This window comes from Carcharhinus amblyrhynchos, chromosome 17 (assembly GCF_965287045.1).
Source record: "Carcharhinus amblyrhynchos chromosome 17, sCarAmb.v2.hapA, whole genome shotgun sequence".
NCBI lineage: Eukaryota > Metazoa > Chordata > Chondrichthyes > Carcharhiniformes > Carcharhinidae > Carcharhinus > Carcharhinus amblyrhynchos.
This window is the reverse complement of record NC_137340.1, coordinates 33,539,829-33,555,685: the sequence shown is the minus strand read 5'-3', so window position 1 is coordinate 33,555,685 and position 15,857 is coordinate 33,539,829. Positions and strand designations below refer to the sequence as shown.

The 15,857-nt window shown below is 43.3% G+C and overlaps 1 protein-coding gene across 1 annotated transcript in view; it reads left to right on the top strand.

Annotated features, from left to right (window-relative positions):
- The first annotated feature begins 388 nt into the window (after positions 1 to 388).
- Positions 389 to 15,857, top strand: part of gucy2g (guanylate cyclase 2g) — a 71,062-nt gene continuing 55,593 nt past the window's right edge. The window contains exons 1-4 of the mRNA XM_080206039.1: positions 389 to 718; positions 3,022 to 3,370; positions 10,701 to 10,810; positions 15,106 to 15,288. Coding sequence (XP_080062165.1) covers positions 389 to 718; positions 3,022 to 3,370; positions 10,701 to 10,810; positions 15,106 to 15,288 — 972 coding nt within the window. The remainder of the gene's footprint in view (positions 719 to 3,021; positions 3,371 to 10,700; positions 10,811 to 15,105; positions 15,289 to 15,857) is intronic.

The following is a 15,857-nucleotide window of genomic DNA, read 5'->3' as shown; positions in this document are numbered from 1 at the left end:
ACCAAGCTGCCCCACATTGAGTCAAACTTAAGAGTTACAATGGTAGGATCAGTCAGAATTCCAGGAACTATGAGCATGAATAGCAGCTTGTGGTACCCAGGTGCAGCTTCTGGGAACATGTTTGATTTAAACTAAACCTTTCACTTAAATCATATTCATTACACGAGAGCCAGGAAATCAAGAGTTCTGCTAATTAATGAAAGAACCAAGGCACTTGAGGATTAATACAATCACCTAGTGTATGAGGTATATAAGTAAGACACAGGTTTCTGGTATTGTTACTGCACGGGGTACTGACAACAAGGGCTAAACCCTCAACAATTGGAAGATAACAAGAAAGCAATCCAAATTTCATCTTGATGTGTATTGTTGCTGCAAGCGAAGTGTTATGGCTGCCATACCGACTCTTTTACTTGCATTTTCCTTTTTCCATTTGTTGCCTCCTGGCAATTGTGCTGGAGTTTCTAAACTTTTCTTGGGACTTCAAGTTCCCCGAAACATCTCGTTCCCCTTCAGTGCACTGCGACTGAAATCTGCCATGCAGCTCGCCATTGAGAAAATAAACTCTGACCCTTTCTTCATGCTAAACCGCACACTGGATTTTGTGTATGCTGACAGTGACTGTGATCCCAAGGTATCCATAAATGCATTCATCAACCAGGTGCAGCAATACAATATCTCAGTGATCTTTGGGCCAGCCTGTTCTGAGGCAGCAGAGGTAAGCTCTACATAAAGATGATCCCACCTGTTGTTGTGGGCAGCATTGTGGCGCAGTGTTTAGCAATTCTGGCCTCGGATAAATGTGTGCGTGGAATTTGGAAGTTGTCTGTGTGGGTTTCCTCTGGGTGTACCAGTTCCCTCCCTCACTCAAGATGTGCTGGTTAGGTGGATTGGCAATGGTAAATATGTGGGTTTATGGGGATAGGGTTGGGGAGAGGTCCTGGGTAAGATATTCTGCCAGAGATCGGTGCAGACACACTGGGCCAAATGGCCACCTCTATGCTGTAGGGATTCTACGTTGCACATCATTGAAATTATTATTTCAGAAGGAATAAACCAAGAGAAACAATGCAACAACTTGGACTTAAGGGAAAAATTAATTTAAAAAAGCAATGTTTAACATTTAGATCAAATTATATTAAAAACATTGAAGAGGTTAATGTGCATCTAATTAAAAGATTCTGAGTAGGTCAGTTGTCAATTTTCCCAAATTCTGTACGTCTCTGGCTGTTCTGAGTTGGCCCATGCTGCTTTAATTTGAAATATTCTTTTTGTCTTGTGATGAATCTGAATCCAGGAGGAGCAATGATTAATACGCTGTGATTAATTGTTTGAAAGTTTAAAAGATGAATCATAGAATCCCTACAGTGCAGAAAGAGGTCATTCAGCCCATGGAACCTGCACCAACAACAATCCCTCCCAAGCCCTAACCCGTAACCCCATGTCTTTACCCTGTTAATCCCCCTAACACTGAGGCGCATGGTCAATCAACCTAACCTGCCCATCTTTGGACTGTGGAAGAAAACCCACGCAGACATAGGGAGACTGTGCAATCTCCATGTACAGTAAGAAGTCTGACAATACCAGGTTTAAGTCCAACCAATTTATTTGATAATAAACTCACAAGCTTTCAGGGTTTGCCCTTCGTCAGGTGAATGGAGAGTTCTGGCCTCAGACAGAGCATATAACAGCGCAAACAGTTTACAGATTACTGATTAGAATGTAAGTCTTTACAGCTAACCTGCTATTCAAGTCTTAAAGATGCCAACAATGTGAGTGGAAAGAGCATTATGCATAGGTTAAAGTGATGTGTATTGTCTCCAGACAGTACAGTAAGTGAGGTTTTGCAAACCCAGGCAAGCCATGGGGGTTACAGATGGTGCGACATGAACCCAAGATCCCGGGTGAGACCATCCTTGTGCGTGCAGAACTTGGCTTTCAGTCTCTGCTCAGCTACTCTGTCGGCATCTTTAAGACTTGAATAGCAGGTTAGTTGTAAAGATTCACATTGTAATCAGTAATCTGTAAACTGTGTGTGCTGTTATATGCTCTGTCTGAGGTCAGAACTCTCCATTCACCTGACGAAGGGCAAACCCTGAAAGCTTGTGAGTTTACTATCAAATAAATTGGTTGGACTTAAACCTGGTGTTGTCAGACTTCTTACTGTGTTTACCCCAGTCCAACGTTGGTATCTCCACATCAAACTCCACGTAGACAGTCACTCAAGACTGGAATTGAACCCTGGTCTCTGGTGCTGTGGGGCTGCAGTGCTAATTACTGTGCTAGCGTGCCACCCACATGGGCGGGCAAATGTGAAAAAAGCATTTAAAGATAAAGTTTCCTTAACCAGAAAGGGCAGCGAACAGGTGAACAATAAATGAAAGGAAATCATGAAGCCTTAGAAAACAAAATCATTTTAGAAGATAGTAAAAAGGTTGGAAGATGAGATGAAACTCAATTTGACAAGGGGTGAAGGAAATAGAAATCATAGAGCAAAGGGTGAAAGAAACTCACTGAATGAATAGAGGAAGGAGTCAACTACAATTGAAAAGAGAAAACAAAGAAAAATGTTATAAATTTCAACATGTGGTTCCAGGAACATAGAAGCAGGAGTAGGCATTTGGGTCCTTGACCCTGTTCTACCATTTAATCAGATCACAGCTGATTTCCACATCAATATCATATTCCTTCACTAATCCAGTATCTTGATGTCATTGGTAACTAGAAATCTATTGATCTCAGATTTGAACATGCTCAATGACTGAGCCTTCACAGCCCCCTGAGGAAGTGAATTCTAAAGATCCACCACCCTCTCCCTGAAGAACTTACTCTCCATCTCAGTTCTAAATGGCCTCCCCCTTATTCTGAAACTGTGTGTCCTGGTTTTAAATCTCACACAACCAAGGCAAACATCCTTCGAGGCTCGACCTTATTGAGCCCTGTAAGAATTTTGCACACTTGTGTTCTTTTATTAAAGACATATCTAGCATACACTGACTGTTCTTGGCTCATGATGTTCAGATTACAGGCCTGCTCGCCTCCCAGTGGAACATCCCCATGTTTGGATTTGCAAGCCAGGCACTGACATTAGATGATGTCCTTGTGTATGACACTTACATGAAACTGCTGTCTCCACCCAAGAGGATCGCTGATGTCCTTACCAAAACATTACAGTTCTTTGGCTGGAAGTACATTGCCCTTATTGGGGGCACTGCCAGCAATTCTATGTGGGACAACATTGATGAGATCTGGGAAATTTTGGTAAGAATGTTGGAACCAAACATCATCATTACAGCTCAGGTCAAATATGACACAGGCAACCCAGCCCTTCATCAAGAAAATCTCAAGAAAATTGCCACAGTAGCTAGAGGTAAGTGTCACCACATGATTGTGCAAGCAGATTATTGGTGGGTGGCGGGGGTGGAATCTCCCCAAGGATAGGGAAAGTTTAGGTGAGCATAGGGTGTTAAACCCCCTAAAAGCAACATTGGGTCAGGATCTAAGATTCATCCTGCTCTTTTCTGGGTTTCCCGAAGATGGGATTGAAGTCTATTTGTATTACAAAACAGTACAGAATACAATTACAGAAGTACATTACAAGTTATAAAGGTTGCGCTTAACAATCAACAAATAACCATGTTAATTACATTTAACTACAATGGTACAAACAAAGCACCATGTGTTGCGAATTGTCAGACAACTAGCAACAGCATATAAACCAGCAAACTTCTATACAAACATAACCAATGGCTAATGCCATCCATTAACCAATAATATACAAATACTACTCTTCATTAAAGGGTTCATTGTATGTTATGTTTTTCCAGGGCATTGCCCTCTAAATACATCCCATAAATTATAACCATCAAATAATATTATCAGCTGGGATTGAAGATGAGCAGGAAGCCCCTTGAATCCTCAGCTAAGTGATTAAGATACTGTAAAGAGTAATTAGGAATTGTTTTACCCTCAGTTCTGGATTTCTCAGTGAAGTCTGGCTCTCCGACCTTTCAGCAACTTAACTAGGGTCACCAAGGCGTGTGCACAGCGGGAAGAGCTTCTTCACCGAAATCAACAAGTTGGGAAGGCTTTTCTTCCGCAAACCTGAAGTGTTCCAACCACGGCCAGGTAGAAGGTTGGTGTTCCCAATGCTTCCCTTCAGAGGACATTTTCAGTGTTTGACTGGTGAATGGTAACTTCATGGGGGTCACTTTAATTATCGTGCATTTCATTCACCTGCAGCCCTGTGGAATGTCAGACATTACTGCATTACTTTATTTGGAACGTTCATTTTCCCTCTTTGCAAGGGCGTGCTCCTAAGTTACCACAAGCAACTATCTGTACTGTTATCCATGGTAACACTGATTCCTAAATTAACTTAATTATAGCAGAAGCTGAATGCATAGATTTAAAGATCAGTGCCTTTCTCCGCTGAACCAATCTTTCTATCCTAATACCCCTGATGTCATCAAGGGAAATTCTTTAATAAATAATATGTTTTTAACAAATCAATACTAATACACATAGAGAATATTGAACAAATGTTCAAAAGACCATGTTTGTAATTTTCTTGTTTCAAAATGAGAGACTGTCTTCTAAATATTTCATTCTGATTTTCCCTCTTATAAGTTGATTGAGCTAATTATCCCAATTTTTCATATATTCTGCTGGCATTTTAGTCTTGTTTTATTATTGAGAACTAGGGAAAGAACTTCTACAGTCCATTGTAAATTGCAACTCAAAGATTTTGAAGAGCAGAATTGAACATGAATGCATATGGACATAGGAATCAGTGTTGACCATCCGGCCAGTGTTCGGCAATTCTATCAGCTTATGGCTGATTTGAGTCCGTACTCTACACACCCACCTTTTCCTCATATCTGCCAGTGTCCTTTATCTAACAGAACCCTTCCGATCTCAGTCTTGAACATTTCACTTGACTCTGTATCATTACTGGTTTTGGAAGGGAAGAGTCCTAGGTTTCCATAGGATATTTTACATCCACTCAAACAGGTAGAGAGGACTTTGACTTAACCTCTCATCCAAAAGGTAGCACCCTGACTGTATAATGCTCCTTCAGTGCGGCACTGCAGTGTCAGGCTTCATTTGACGCAAGCCCTGCAGCAGGATTTGAACCCAAACCATTTGACACGCAGTCAAGCACGCATCTGAGTCATGGCTAAAATTTACTATCACAGTATGATATTGATGATCAGACCATTTGCACTTAAAATGCTTTTCTCCAACGGAATAGTGTACCGAATAATATAACAGGACTATGCTAAATGTTGATTACTAATATTGCACAGAGTAATCTCTTGCTTTAAATGACTTGTATTGTTCAATTACAGCAGTTGTTATTTAATACAAAGTGTTCTGGTTTATGTTGGTCCAAGCAATTAAGGAAAGCAAGATAGGACCAGGCCATGTTAAATGCTACCAAATTACAGTGAAATGGTAAGGACTCCAGGGTCAATGTTGAGGACTCTTAATGCTACTAAGGAGCAAGTATTCCCCTTTGCTGAAGGGTCTGTCACAACAGGACATAGGTTCAAGGTGAGGGGAGGAGGCTTAGGGGGGATTTGAGGAAAAGCTTTTTTACCCAGAGGGTGGTGACAGTCTGGAATGCACTGTCTGGGAGGGTGGTGGAGGCAGGTTGCCTCACATCCTTTACAAAGTATGTGGCAGAGAACTTGGCACATCATAACATTCAGGGCTATGGGCCAAGTGCTGGCAGATGGAATTAACTGGGAGTTCAGATGTTTCTAATGTGTCAGTGCTGACGTGAAGGGCCGTATGATTCTACTTCCTCCTGACTGTGTACCACTGTGTTGCTGGTGGGTCTGTCCTGCTGTGAAGACAGTAAATATCTAGGGATGGTGATGGTGGTTTCTGGGACGTTTATAAGAACATAAGAACATAAGAAATAGGAGCAGGAGTAGGCCATCTAGCCCTTCGAGCCTGCCCCGCCATTCAATAAGATCATGGCTGATCTGTCGTGGCTCAGTTCCACTTTCCCGCTTTCTCCCCATAACCCTTAATCCCCTCTCTTATCAAAAACCCATCAACCCGCGTCTTAAAAATATTTAGCGAGGCAGCCTCCACCACTTCAACGGGCAGAGAATTCCAGAGATTCACCACCCTTTGAGTGAAGAAGTTCCTCCTCAACTCCGTTCTAAACCGCCCCCCTTTTATCTTGAGGCTGTGCCCCCTAGTCCTACTGTCTTTTTTGAGCGGGAAGAGTCTCTCCACCTCTATCCTATCCATCCCATTCATCATCTTATAAGTCTCAATGAGATCTCCCCTCATTCTTCTAAACTCTAACGAGTACAAGCCCAGTTTATTCAGCCTCTCCTCAACCCCCTCAACTCCGGTATCAGCCTAGTAAACCTCCTCTGCACTCCCTCCAAGGCCAAAATATCTTTGCGCAGGTGCGGCGCCCAAAACTGCACACAGTACTCCAGCTGCGGCCTCACCAATGCCCTATACAGCTGCAGCAAGACCTCCTTACTTTTATATTCAATCCCCCTCGCTATGAAGGCCAGCATCCCATTCACCTTCCTGACCACCTGCTGCACCTGCAAGCTGGGTTTTTGCGACTCATGCACAAGGACCCCAAGGTCCCTCTGCACCGTCGTCTGCTGCAGTTTTTCGCCCCGTAAGTAATAGTCCTTCCTACCATTCTTCCTACCAAAGTGGACCACCTCGCACTTGCCAACATTAAATTCCATTTGCCATTTCCTGGCCCATTCGCCCAGCCTATCTAGATCCTTCTGCAGACTCTCCACACCCTCCGCACAATTTGCCATTCCCCCTATCTTGGTGTCATCAGCAAATTTCGACGCCCTACACTCGGTTCCCTCCTCCTGATCATCTATATAAATGGTAAATAGCTGAGGCCCCAGCACCGACCCCTGGGGCACTCCACTAGTCACCATCCGCCAATCCAAATAGCACCTGTTGACCCCCACTCTGTGCCTCCTATTTGACAACCAATCCTCTATCCACGCTAACACCCTACCCCCAACTCTATGTCCCTCAACCTTCTGCAATAACCTCTTGTGAGGTACCTTGTCAAACGCCTTCTGAAAATCTAGAAAGACCACATCCACCGGCTCTCCTCTATCCACCGCCCTAGACACATCCTCATAGAACTCCAGTAAATTTGTCAGACATGACTTCCCTTTAATGAAACCGTGCTGCGCCTGCTCTATCAAGCAATTCCCTTCAAGATGCCTCGCAATTTCCTCCTTAATGACAGATTCTAACATTTTACCCACCACAGACGTTAAACTAACCGGCCTATAATTCCCTGCCTTTTGCCTGGCACCCTTCTTAAACAACCGCGTAACATTAGCCGTTTTCCAATCCTCCGGCACTTCCCCGGAATCCAGCGACGTTTGGAAAATAACCACCAAGGCATCCACTATCACCTCCGCCATTTCTTTCAGAACCCTCGGATGCATTCCATCCGGTCCTGGGGACTTGTCCACAATCAGCCCCTCCAGTCTGTCGAGCACCGCCTCTCTGGTAACAGTAATGTCATTAAGACCCTCCAGTCCTACCACCTTTCCATCACTAACACCCGGCAAATTATTCACGTCCTCCTCCGTGAAGACAGAAACAAAAAAGTTATTCAATACCTTAGCCATATCCCCATCCCCTACCACTAGGTCCCCTTTCTCATCCTCTAAAGGACCAACGTTCACCCTAGCCAGCCTCTTCCTTCTTATATATTTATAAAAACTCTTGCTATCCTTTTTTATATTAAGCGCTAGCCCAGCTTCATAGTTTCTCCTACCCTTCTTTATCAACTTCTTTGTCAATCTTTGTTGACATTTAAACGTCTCCCAATCCTCATCTCGCCCACTACTCTTAGCTACTCTAAATTCCTCTGCTTTTAATTTAACACTTTCCTTCACCTCCTTCGTTATCCATGGCTTATTACCTCTCTTCCTACAGTCCTTTTTGACCATCGGAATAAATTTCCGCTGAGCACCAAGAAAGATCTCCTTAAAGATCCTCCACTGCTCCTCAGCAGACCCTCCCTCCAACGCGCTCCCCCAGTCCACATTCACCAATTCTTCTCTCATTCTACCGTACTCCCCTCTATTCAAACAGAGGACGCGTGTCTGGGAACCCACTTTCTCCTCCTCCATCTGCACCAGAAACTCCACCATACAATGATCACTCTCCCCAAGAGGATCCTTCACCACAAGGTCCCTAATTCTACCCACCTCATTACATAGCACCAGATCCAAGATAGCTCGCTCCGTCGTCTGCTCCAACACACACTGTTCGAGGAAACTATCCCGGCAGCATTCCAAGAACTCTTCCTCGAGCCCCCCGCGTCCAACATGGGTCGACCAATCAATATGCAGATTGAAATCCCCCATAACTACGGCCGTCCCATTCCTGCACGCCGCACTTATTTGCATGTTAACAGCCCGCCCCACCTCCAGATCATTATTCAGGGGCCTATAGACGACACCCACCAGCGTCTTCCTCCCTTTGCTGTTCCTAATCTCCACCCACAACGATTCCACCCTCTGCTCCTTGGCTCCAATATCATCCCTTGCTACCACTGTGATGCTATCCTTAATCAGCAGAGCTACGCCCCCCTCTTTTCCCTCCTGTCTATCCTTCCTAAACACTTGATAGCCCTGTACATTCAGCTCCCAGTCCCTGTCACCCTGCAGCCACGTCTCTGTAATGGCCACCAGATTGTATCCATTTGTGTTGATCTGTGCCACCAGCTCATCCACTTTATTCCGAATGCTTCGTGCATTCAGATAAAGCGCTTTCATCCCAGCCTTCACCTGGACCTTATTTGCCGTAACGCCACCAACTATACTCACGCCCCCTACTCCCTCTATTATTGGGACATCCTCGGCCTCTTCCCTTACCTGTACCCTATCCTTAACTTTAGACCTCGTAACGTCACCTACCCTCGCACCCTTCCCCCCCCTAATTAGTTTAAAGCCCTGTCTACAGTCCTCTTTACTCGATTCGCCAGCACTCTGGTCCCAGCACAGTTCAGACCAACCCCATCCCGCCCGAACAGGTCCCACCTACCCCAATACTGGTGCCAATGCCCCATAAATTCAAACCCATTCCTCCCACACCAATCCCTGAGCCACCCATTCACTTCCTTAATCCTGTCAACCCTACACCCGTCTGCACTCGGTTCAGGCAGTAGCCCAGAGATGACCACCTTGTCGGTTCTACTTTTTAATTCCATTCCCAGCTTTTCATACTCCCTCCCCAGATCCTCAGTCTGCATTTTGCCTACGTCGTTGGCACCCACATGTACCACAACGACCGGATTCTCACCCTCCCACTCCAGGTTCCTCTGCAGCCCAGCTGCGACATCCCATACCCGAGCACCGGGCAGAGAACACACCCTTCTGTGCACTTTGTCATTGTGACAAAGGACAGTGTCAATACCCTTCACCCCACTATCCCCAATCACTACTACGTTCCTTTTCCCCTTCTCTTTGCCTATGTCCTGCTGCATCACTGTACCGTGTGCAGTTTGCTCACCAACCTCACCTGCCTCGTTCTCGTCCAGCCTGGAAGCAAGAACCTCAAACCTGTTATGCAGATTAAGAGGCTGAGGCCTCCGCTCCTCACCCCCCTTCCTCCTCCCAGCAGCCCCCTCTTGTCCCTGACCCTTAGAGTTAGCCAGTCTAGGGGGGGGTGGATGTCACTTGCACCCCATTGACAATGGCACCCTCTCTCCCCCTGATGAGCCTCAGTGTCTGTAGCTCAGAGGCCAGCTCATTTACCCTGAGCTTGAGCTCCTCCAGCAACCTGCACTTACTGCAGACATGGTCACTGGGATGGACCCTGGGGTCCACCAGTTCCCACATCATACAGAAACCACACATCACATGCCCCTCCATTATTCACTGTAGTAGTTTTGAAAAAAATTGTACGGTATAATTCTATGACTATTAGTCAAGACTGGTGCTAGACTAATCTGTGAGGAAGCTTTCACAATTTTGGCACAAGCCCCTCAATGTTAGCACAAGGGACGTCATCGGGTCAAGAGAGCTGGGTGTTCCATTGTTGTTTCCGGTGCCGAAGTTGATGTTAGGTGGTCCATCCAGTTTTATTCCTTTTCAACTTTCCTGTAGTGGTTTGGTACAGCTGACTGGTTTGCTAGGCCATTTCAGAGGGTCAATCCTATAGCTGGGGGTCTATAGTAACAGATAAGCCAGACCAAGTAGAAATGGTGATTTCCTTTCCTAAATGTCATTGGTGAACCAGATAGGTTTTCACAAGTAATGATAGTTTCATGGTCACCATTACTGAGATTAAAGTTCAATTCCAACTTTATTAATTGTTTGAATTTATGAACTAATTTAATTTAAATTCCACCAGCTGCCATAGCGGGTTTTGAATCTGTATCCCCAGACCATTGGCCTCTGGTTAACTACTCCTGTGAACTAACTTTATGAATATTTTCACCCTTTTTTTTCACCTTTATGTTCTTGCTAATACAACAACACCACACAATAATGCAATTACTATGTCACATTAGGAGTTTTCTAAAAAGAATTGTTCAGAGATTTTTACAACCACCTTGAATGTGCAAACATAAAGGCTAACTCCTTACAGTAAAATTGGTGTAATCATATTGTATCTCCATCCTTAAATTTTCAATCAGTAACACTGCTGCATGTTTATTTTTCCAGTTGTTATTTTAATTTGTACTCCTAAGGTGGCAAGATCTATAATGTTGGAAGCTCAGCAGCTTGGAATGACAAGTGGGAAATATGTGTTTGTTATACTACAGTTGTTTGAGGTCACTAGCAACATGGTGAGTATGTTTTTAGAAGAAGCTTTTTTACAATTAACACGTTGGCAAGAAAATGAATATTTGTTTGGCAAGAACCATTATTTGCAGTATGAAGTTGACTAACTAGTCCCAGCATTTTGTAGTTATGAAAACGCATAAATAAGTAATTCTAGAATTCACACCCAATGAGTTGATAGTGTATGTATAGAATCCCTACAGTGCAGAAGTAGGCCATTCGGCCCATCAAACTAGCATCGACAACAATCCAACCCAAGCCCTATGCCTACGTATTTATCCTGCTGGTCACCCTGATGCTAAGGGGCAATTTAGCATGGCCAATCAACCTAACCCACACATCTTTGGAGTGTGGAAGAAAACCAGAATACTTGGAGGAAACCCACACAGACATGGGGAAAACATACAAACTCCACACAGACCCACAGCTGAAATTGATGTGATGCAGCAGTGCTAATCCCTATGCCACCGTGCTATCCACTATTGAACTACCCATAGTTCTGACAAGTAGCCTTAACAAGTAAGCTGCATCTAATAATGCATAGAAGGTTACATTTTGCAGTTCACATGGAGAAAGAAAAAGAGTTAATGTTTTGAATACGTCAGACTCCTCTTCAGAGCTGAAGAGAGGGTCAAATGGAATGAGTTTTATACTGTTGAGAAGAGGGGGTGGAGCAGGTGGAATAAAATAGAAGATCAGGGATAAGTGAGAGCTCAGGTGAGATTTGACATAGATGCCACAGACATAGGACAAAGGGAATGGCCATGATAGTGTTAATGATAAAGCTAGTGCCAATAGTGGCATAAAGGTTAGATAGTAGAATGTGTTTATACCAGAACAGACTGGCCTGCTGAGGAGAGGGTATTGGGAAAAAATAATGATCAAAATGGAAGTCAGAGTTCATGGTCAGATGTTGCTGAACTCAACGTTAAGTGCAGAAGGCTGTAACATGCCGAATTAGCAGTTGAGGTTCCCTTCCTCCAGTTTGTGTTGGATTTCACTGGAACATTGCAGCAGGCCAAGGATGTAAATGTGAGCAAGAGAGCAAGATGATGAATTGAAATCACAAGTAACTAGAAAGTTAGGGTCATGCTTGTGGACTGAGTGAGAGTGCTCTGCAAAGCAGCCATTCAGTCTGCATTTAGTCCTCACTCCCATTCCACACCCCCCACAATCCCCACCACACCCCCCTGCCTCCCCAAACCCGTTAGCATTCCATGGGGACCATTCCCTCCATGACACCCTGGTCCACCCTTTTATCACTTCAACAAATAATCCCCCTTCCCATGCCACCTCCCCATGCCATCACAGGAGATGTTGCATCTTCCCCTTTACCTCCTCACTCCTTACCACCAAAGGCCCCAAACCCTCTTTCCAGGTGGAGCAGCTTGAACCTCCTTCAATTTATTCTACTGCATTCACTGCTCACACTGTAGTCTCAGCTACATTGGGAAGACTGAATGCAATCTGAGTGATCACTTTGCGGAACACCTTTGCTCAGTTTGCAAGCATGACCCGGATCTCCCTGTTGCTTGCCATTTCAACTCACCATCTCGCTTTCATGCTATCATTTCTATTCTTGAGCTGCCACAATGTTGCAGTGACGCCCAATGCAGACTGGAGGAACAGAACCTAATCTTCTGGTTAGGCACAAAATTAAGTTCAACAACTTCTGACCATGAACTCTGTTTTCAATTTTAATAATTGCTATCTCTCCAAAAACATCCTCCCCCTACAGGGTCAGTCTATAACTTCTTTTTAGGTTTTGTTTTCAGAGAGCGCTGACCCTTGTTCTGCTATTAACACATTCGCTACCTGATATTTTTATGCCACTATTAGCACCTGCCTTAGTCTTTAACACTGTTACTACCACTCCCTTTGTCATGTGTCTCTGACATCTTTGTCAAATCTTTCCTGAGCTCCCATTTATTCCTGACTGCTCTTCTGCTCCACCCCTACTTTAACAGTATAAAATCCATTGCATTGCTACCTCTCTAATTCTGAAGCAGAGTCATGCAGACTTGAAACGTTAAATCTGTTCCTCTCTCCACTGATGCTGTCAGACCTGCTGAGCTTGTCCAGCATTTTTTGTTTTTATTTCAGATTTCCTGCCTCTGCAGTAATTTGATTTTATCCTGCAGTTCATGTCTCTTTTATAGTGTGATCGAAGATAGGTAAATACGTAATTAGTTTTCCATACTTAAATCAAAACTATCAATATTGAAGTAATAATCAAATTAATTAAACTCATTTCAAAACATCTTGGCACTGAATTATATAGGATAATGCAAGCCCCTTCCTTGGAGGAATTCTTTTCATTGCCTGGATTTTGCTGACATATAAATAGCTATTCCATTGTTAGAAATGAAACCTGAAAGAGGTGTATGATATACATTTCATCCAATATTGACTATTTTACGTTATCACCCAGCATCAAACTTATTCCCCAAGGACTGCATAACATATCTGTACAGCCACATAACTGCTCCTTAGTTAGTAAAACAATTCTGAGGTCCTTTGCACAGACATTTCCTTCTAATAGTGCAACCAAGAAATGTATTCTTGGCGTAGAAAGCCATAACAAGGCTTTGCTTGCTGAAAAATGAGTGCCTAGTAATCAGTGTGATATTAGTGTACAGGTCTCAACACTTTGTTTTATTTAAGTTATCAATCTGTTAAATGTGATTTCATGTTTAAAAATCTGCAACAAGTATCCTTAGCATTTAAACATTCTTTCTGGGATTTCCTCTCTCCTGTGATGTATTATGTTTGGAATGGATTTTGCTCCCAGGTTCTCAAAAAATAATGCAGTTTTTATTTTAGCAAGGTAAATCCAGCTGTAGGTGTTATGTTTGAGAATCCATTGTTCCTGAAAGGGTGGTTGTTTTACTGCCTGTCGATAGTTTAAATCCCCGAGTGATCTGAAGACACTTGATGTTGATCACTGCTTCACACAACAAATGGTGACCAGTAATGAAAACTACAGTTTTCTTCCCTCTCAGCGACAATCTTGGGGATTTAGAGAATGCGATGGGTACATTTTGCTTGCGTTTGCCCCACCAAAGTAAAGGTTAGAAGTGGTTACGGTGGCACAGCGGTTAGCACTGCTGCCTCACAGCGCCAGGGATCAGGTTCAATTCTGGCCTTGGGTCACTGTTTGTGTGGAATTTGCACATTCTCCTTGTGTCTGCATGTGTTTCTTCCAGGTGCTCCAGTTTCCTTCCACAGTCTAAAACTGTGTGGGTTAGGTGGATTGGCTATGCTAAATTGAATCTCGTGTCATTTGGATTAGCAGGGTAAATGTGTGGGGTTACAGGATTAGGGCTTGGGTGGGACTGTGGTCGGTACAGATTCAATGGGACAATGACTTCCTTCTGTACCAGAGGGATTCTATGAATTCTATGGGATGTTTTCCATCACTCCCAGTTAAATTGCATTAGTTCTAGATATTCAGGCTGAGGTACCAATCTCAGACCACCATCCAATATGCAACAGTGGCTAGATGTCCACAAACAATGAGGATCCACTGTTAGAATGTAACCAGTGATACCATTGGTCACATTACAACAGATCCAATGTTAACAAGCTGCAAGAGTCAACTGACCCAGTAAACCACGTAACCAATGACAGTGTGATGTGATGATCAGCTGACCAACTAATTCAGTATGAATTAGAACATGTTGGGAATGGCCTAGGGTAGTGGTATTTCATAATGTTCTGGAATCATCATCCAGTTTCAATAGGCCACTGTGTAGATTTAACAAATTAATGGTTCCCTGGCTTTTTAGGAATTCAGGCACAGAAGTCAGCACAACCTGATGATTTCCTATCCATTAACATTTCAGCCGGGAGCACTCAACTTTAATCCTGCCACAACATTTAAGTTCTTGTTTTTGTGTTTCAACAAAAAGGAGACAAAAGTGAAAGCCTTAATCCTCATGGTTTATAACATCATCTGAAACCCTTGACTGAAGTGTAGTGTTGATATTTGAAGTATTCATTAATCTCTATAGATCATCAAAAATTATGATGCAGAGGCTGTGGCTGGCTGAGTTTGTAAGGCTAAAGTTATCAGCTGGTGTATCCATTACGTTTATATGACAGGAACATTCTGAACTTGAATTTCCTTCTTTGGTGCATTTGGAAATATTCAGATGTGAAGGCTGAGTAACAGTGATGAGACTCATCCAAAGTATTTCAATTTCCTCCTTACTCCCAAAAGTAAAACCCATAAGACACAATGGGAATTGTTCATACTGCCTCAAAGTTTTCTTCTTCACCACAGGATAACTTTTGGAAACCTGATTCAGTGGATGGGAATGATGAACTTGCCTTGAACACATTCACATCAGTATTTCTGATTGCACTGAAGTTCTACAGTGAAAATAGCTACTTCAACTTTCTACAAGAAGTACACCAGCGACTAAAAAGAGCCCCATTTTACAACGAATTGTCTTCAGAAACAGAGGTTTATGACAAACTTATTTATGTTACTAGAACACATTACCAATGTTAAAGTTAATTTTTTCAAAACATAGAAAAATGGAAGATAGGAGCAGGAGGAGGCCATTTGGGCTTTCAGGCCTGCTCCACCATTCATTACAATCATGGCTGATCTTCCAACTCAATACCTAATCCTGCTTTCTCCCATAATCTTTGTTCCCATTTGCCCCAAGTGCTATATCCAGCAGCTTCTTGAATACATTCAATGTTTTGCATCAACTACTCCTTGTGGTAATGAATTCCACAGGCTCACCACTCTTTGGGTGAAGAAATGTCTCCTCACCTCCATCCTAAATGGTCTAACCTGAATCCTCAGATTGTGATCCCTGGTTCTGGAATCCCCCAGCATCGGGAACATCCTCCCTATATCTACCCTGTCTAGTCCTATTAGAATTTTATAAGTCTGAGATCCTCCCTCATTCATCTGAATTCCAGCGAAAACAGTTCTAAGCTAATCAATCTCATTTCGTGTTTAATGCCATTCCTATCACCACTGCTAGTCACAAGTAAGGCTTACATTAACACTGCAATGAA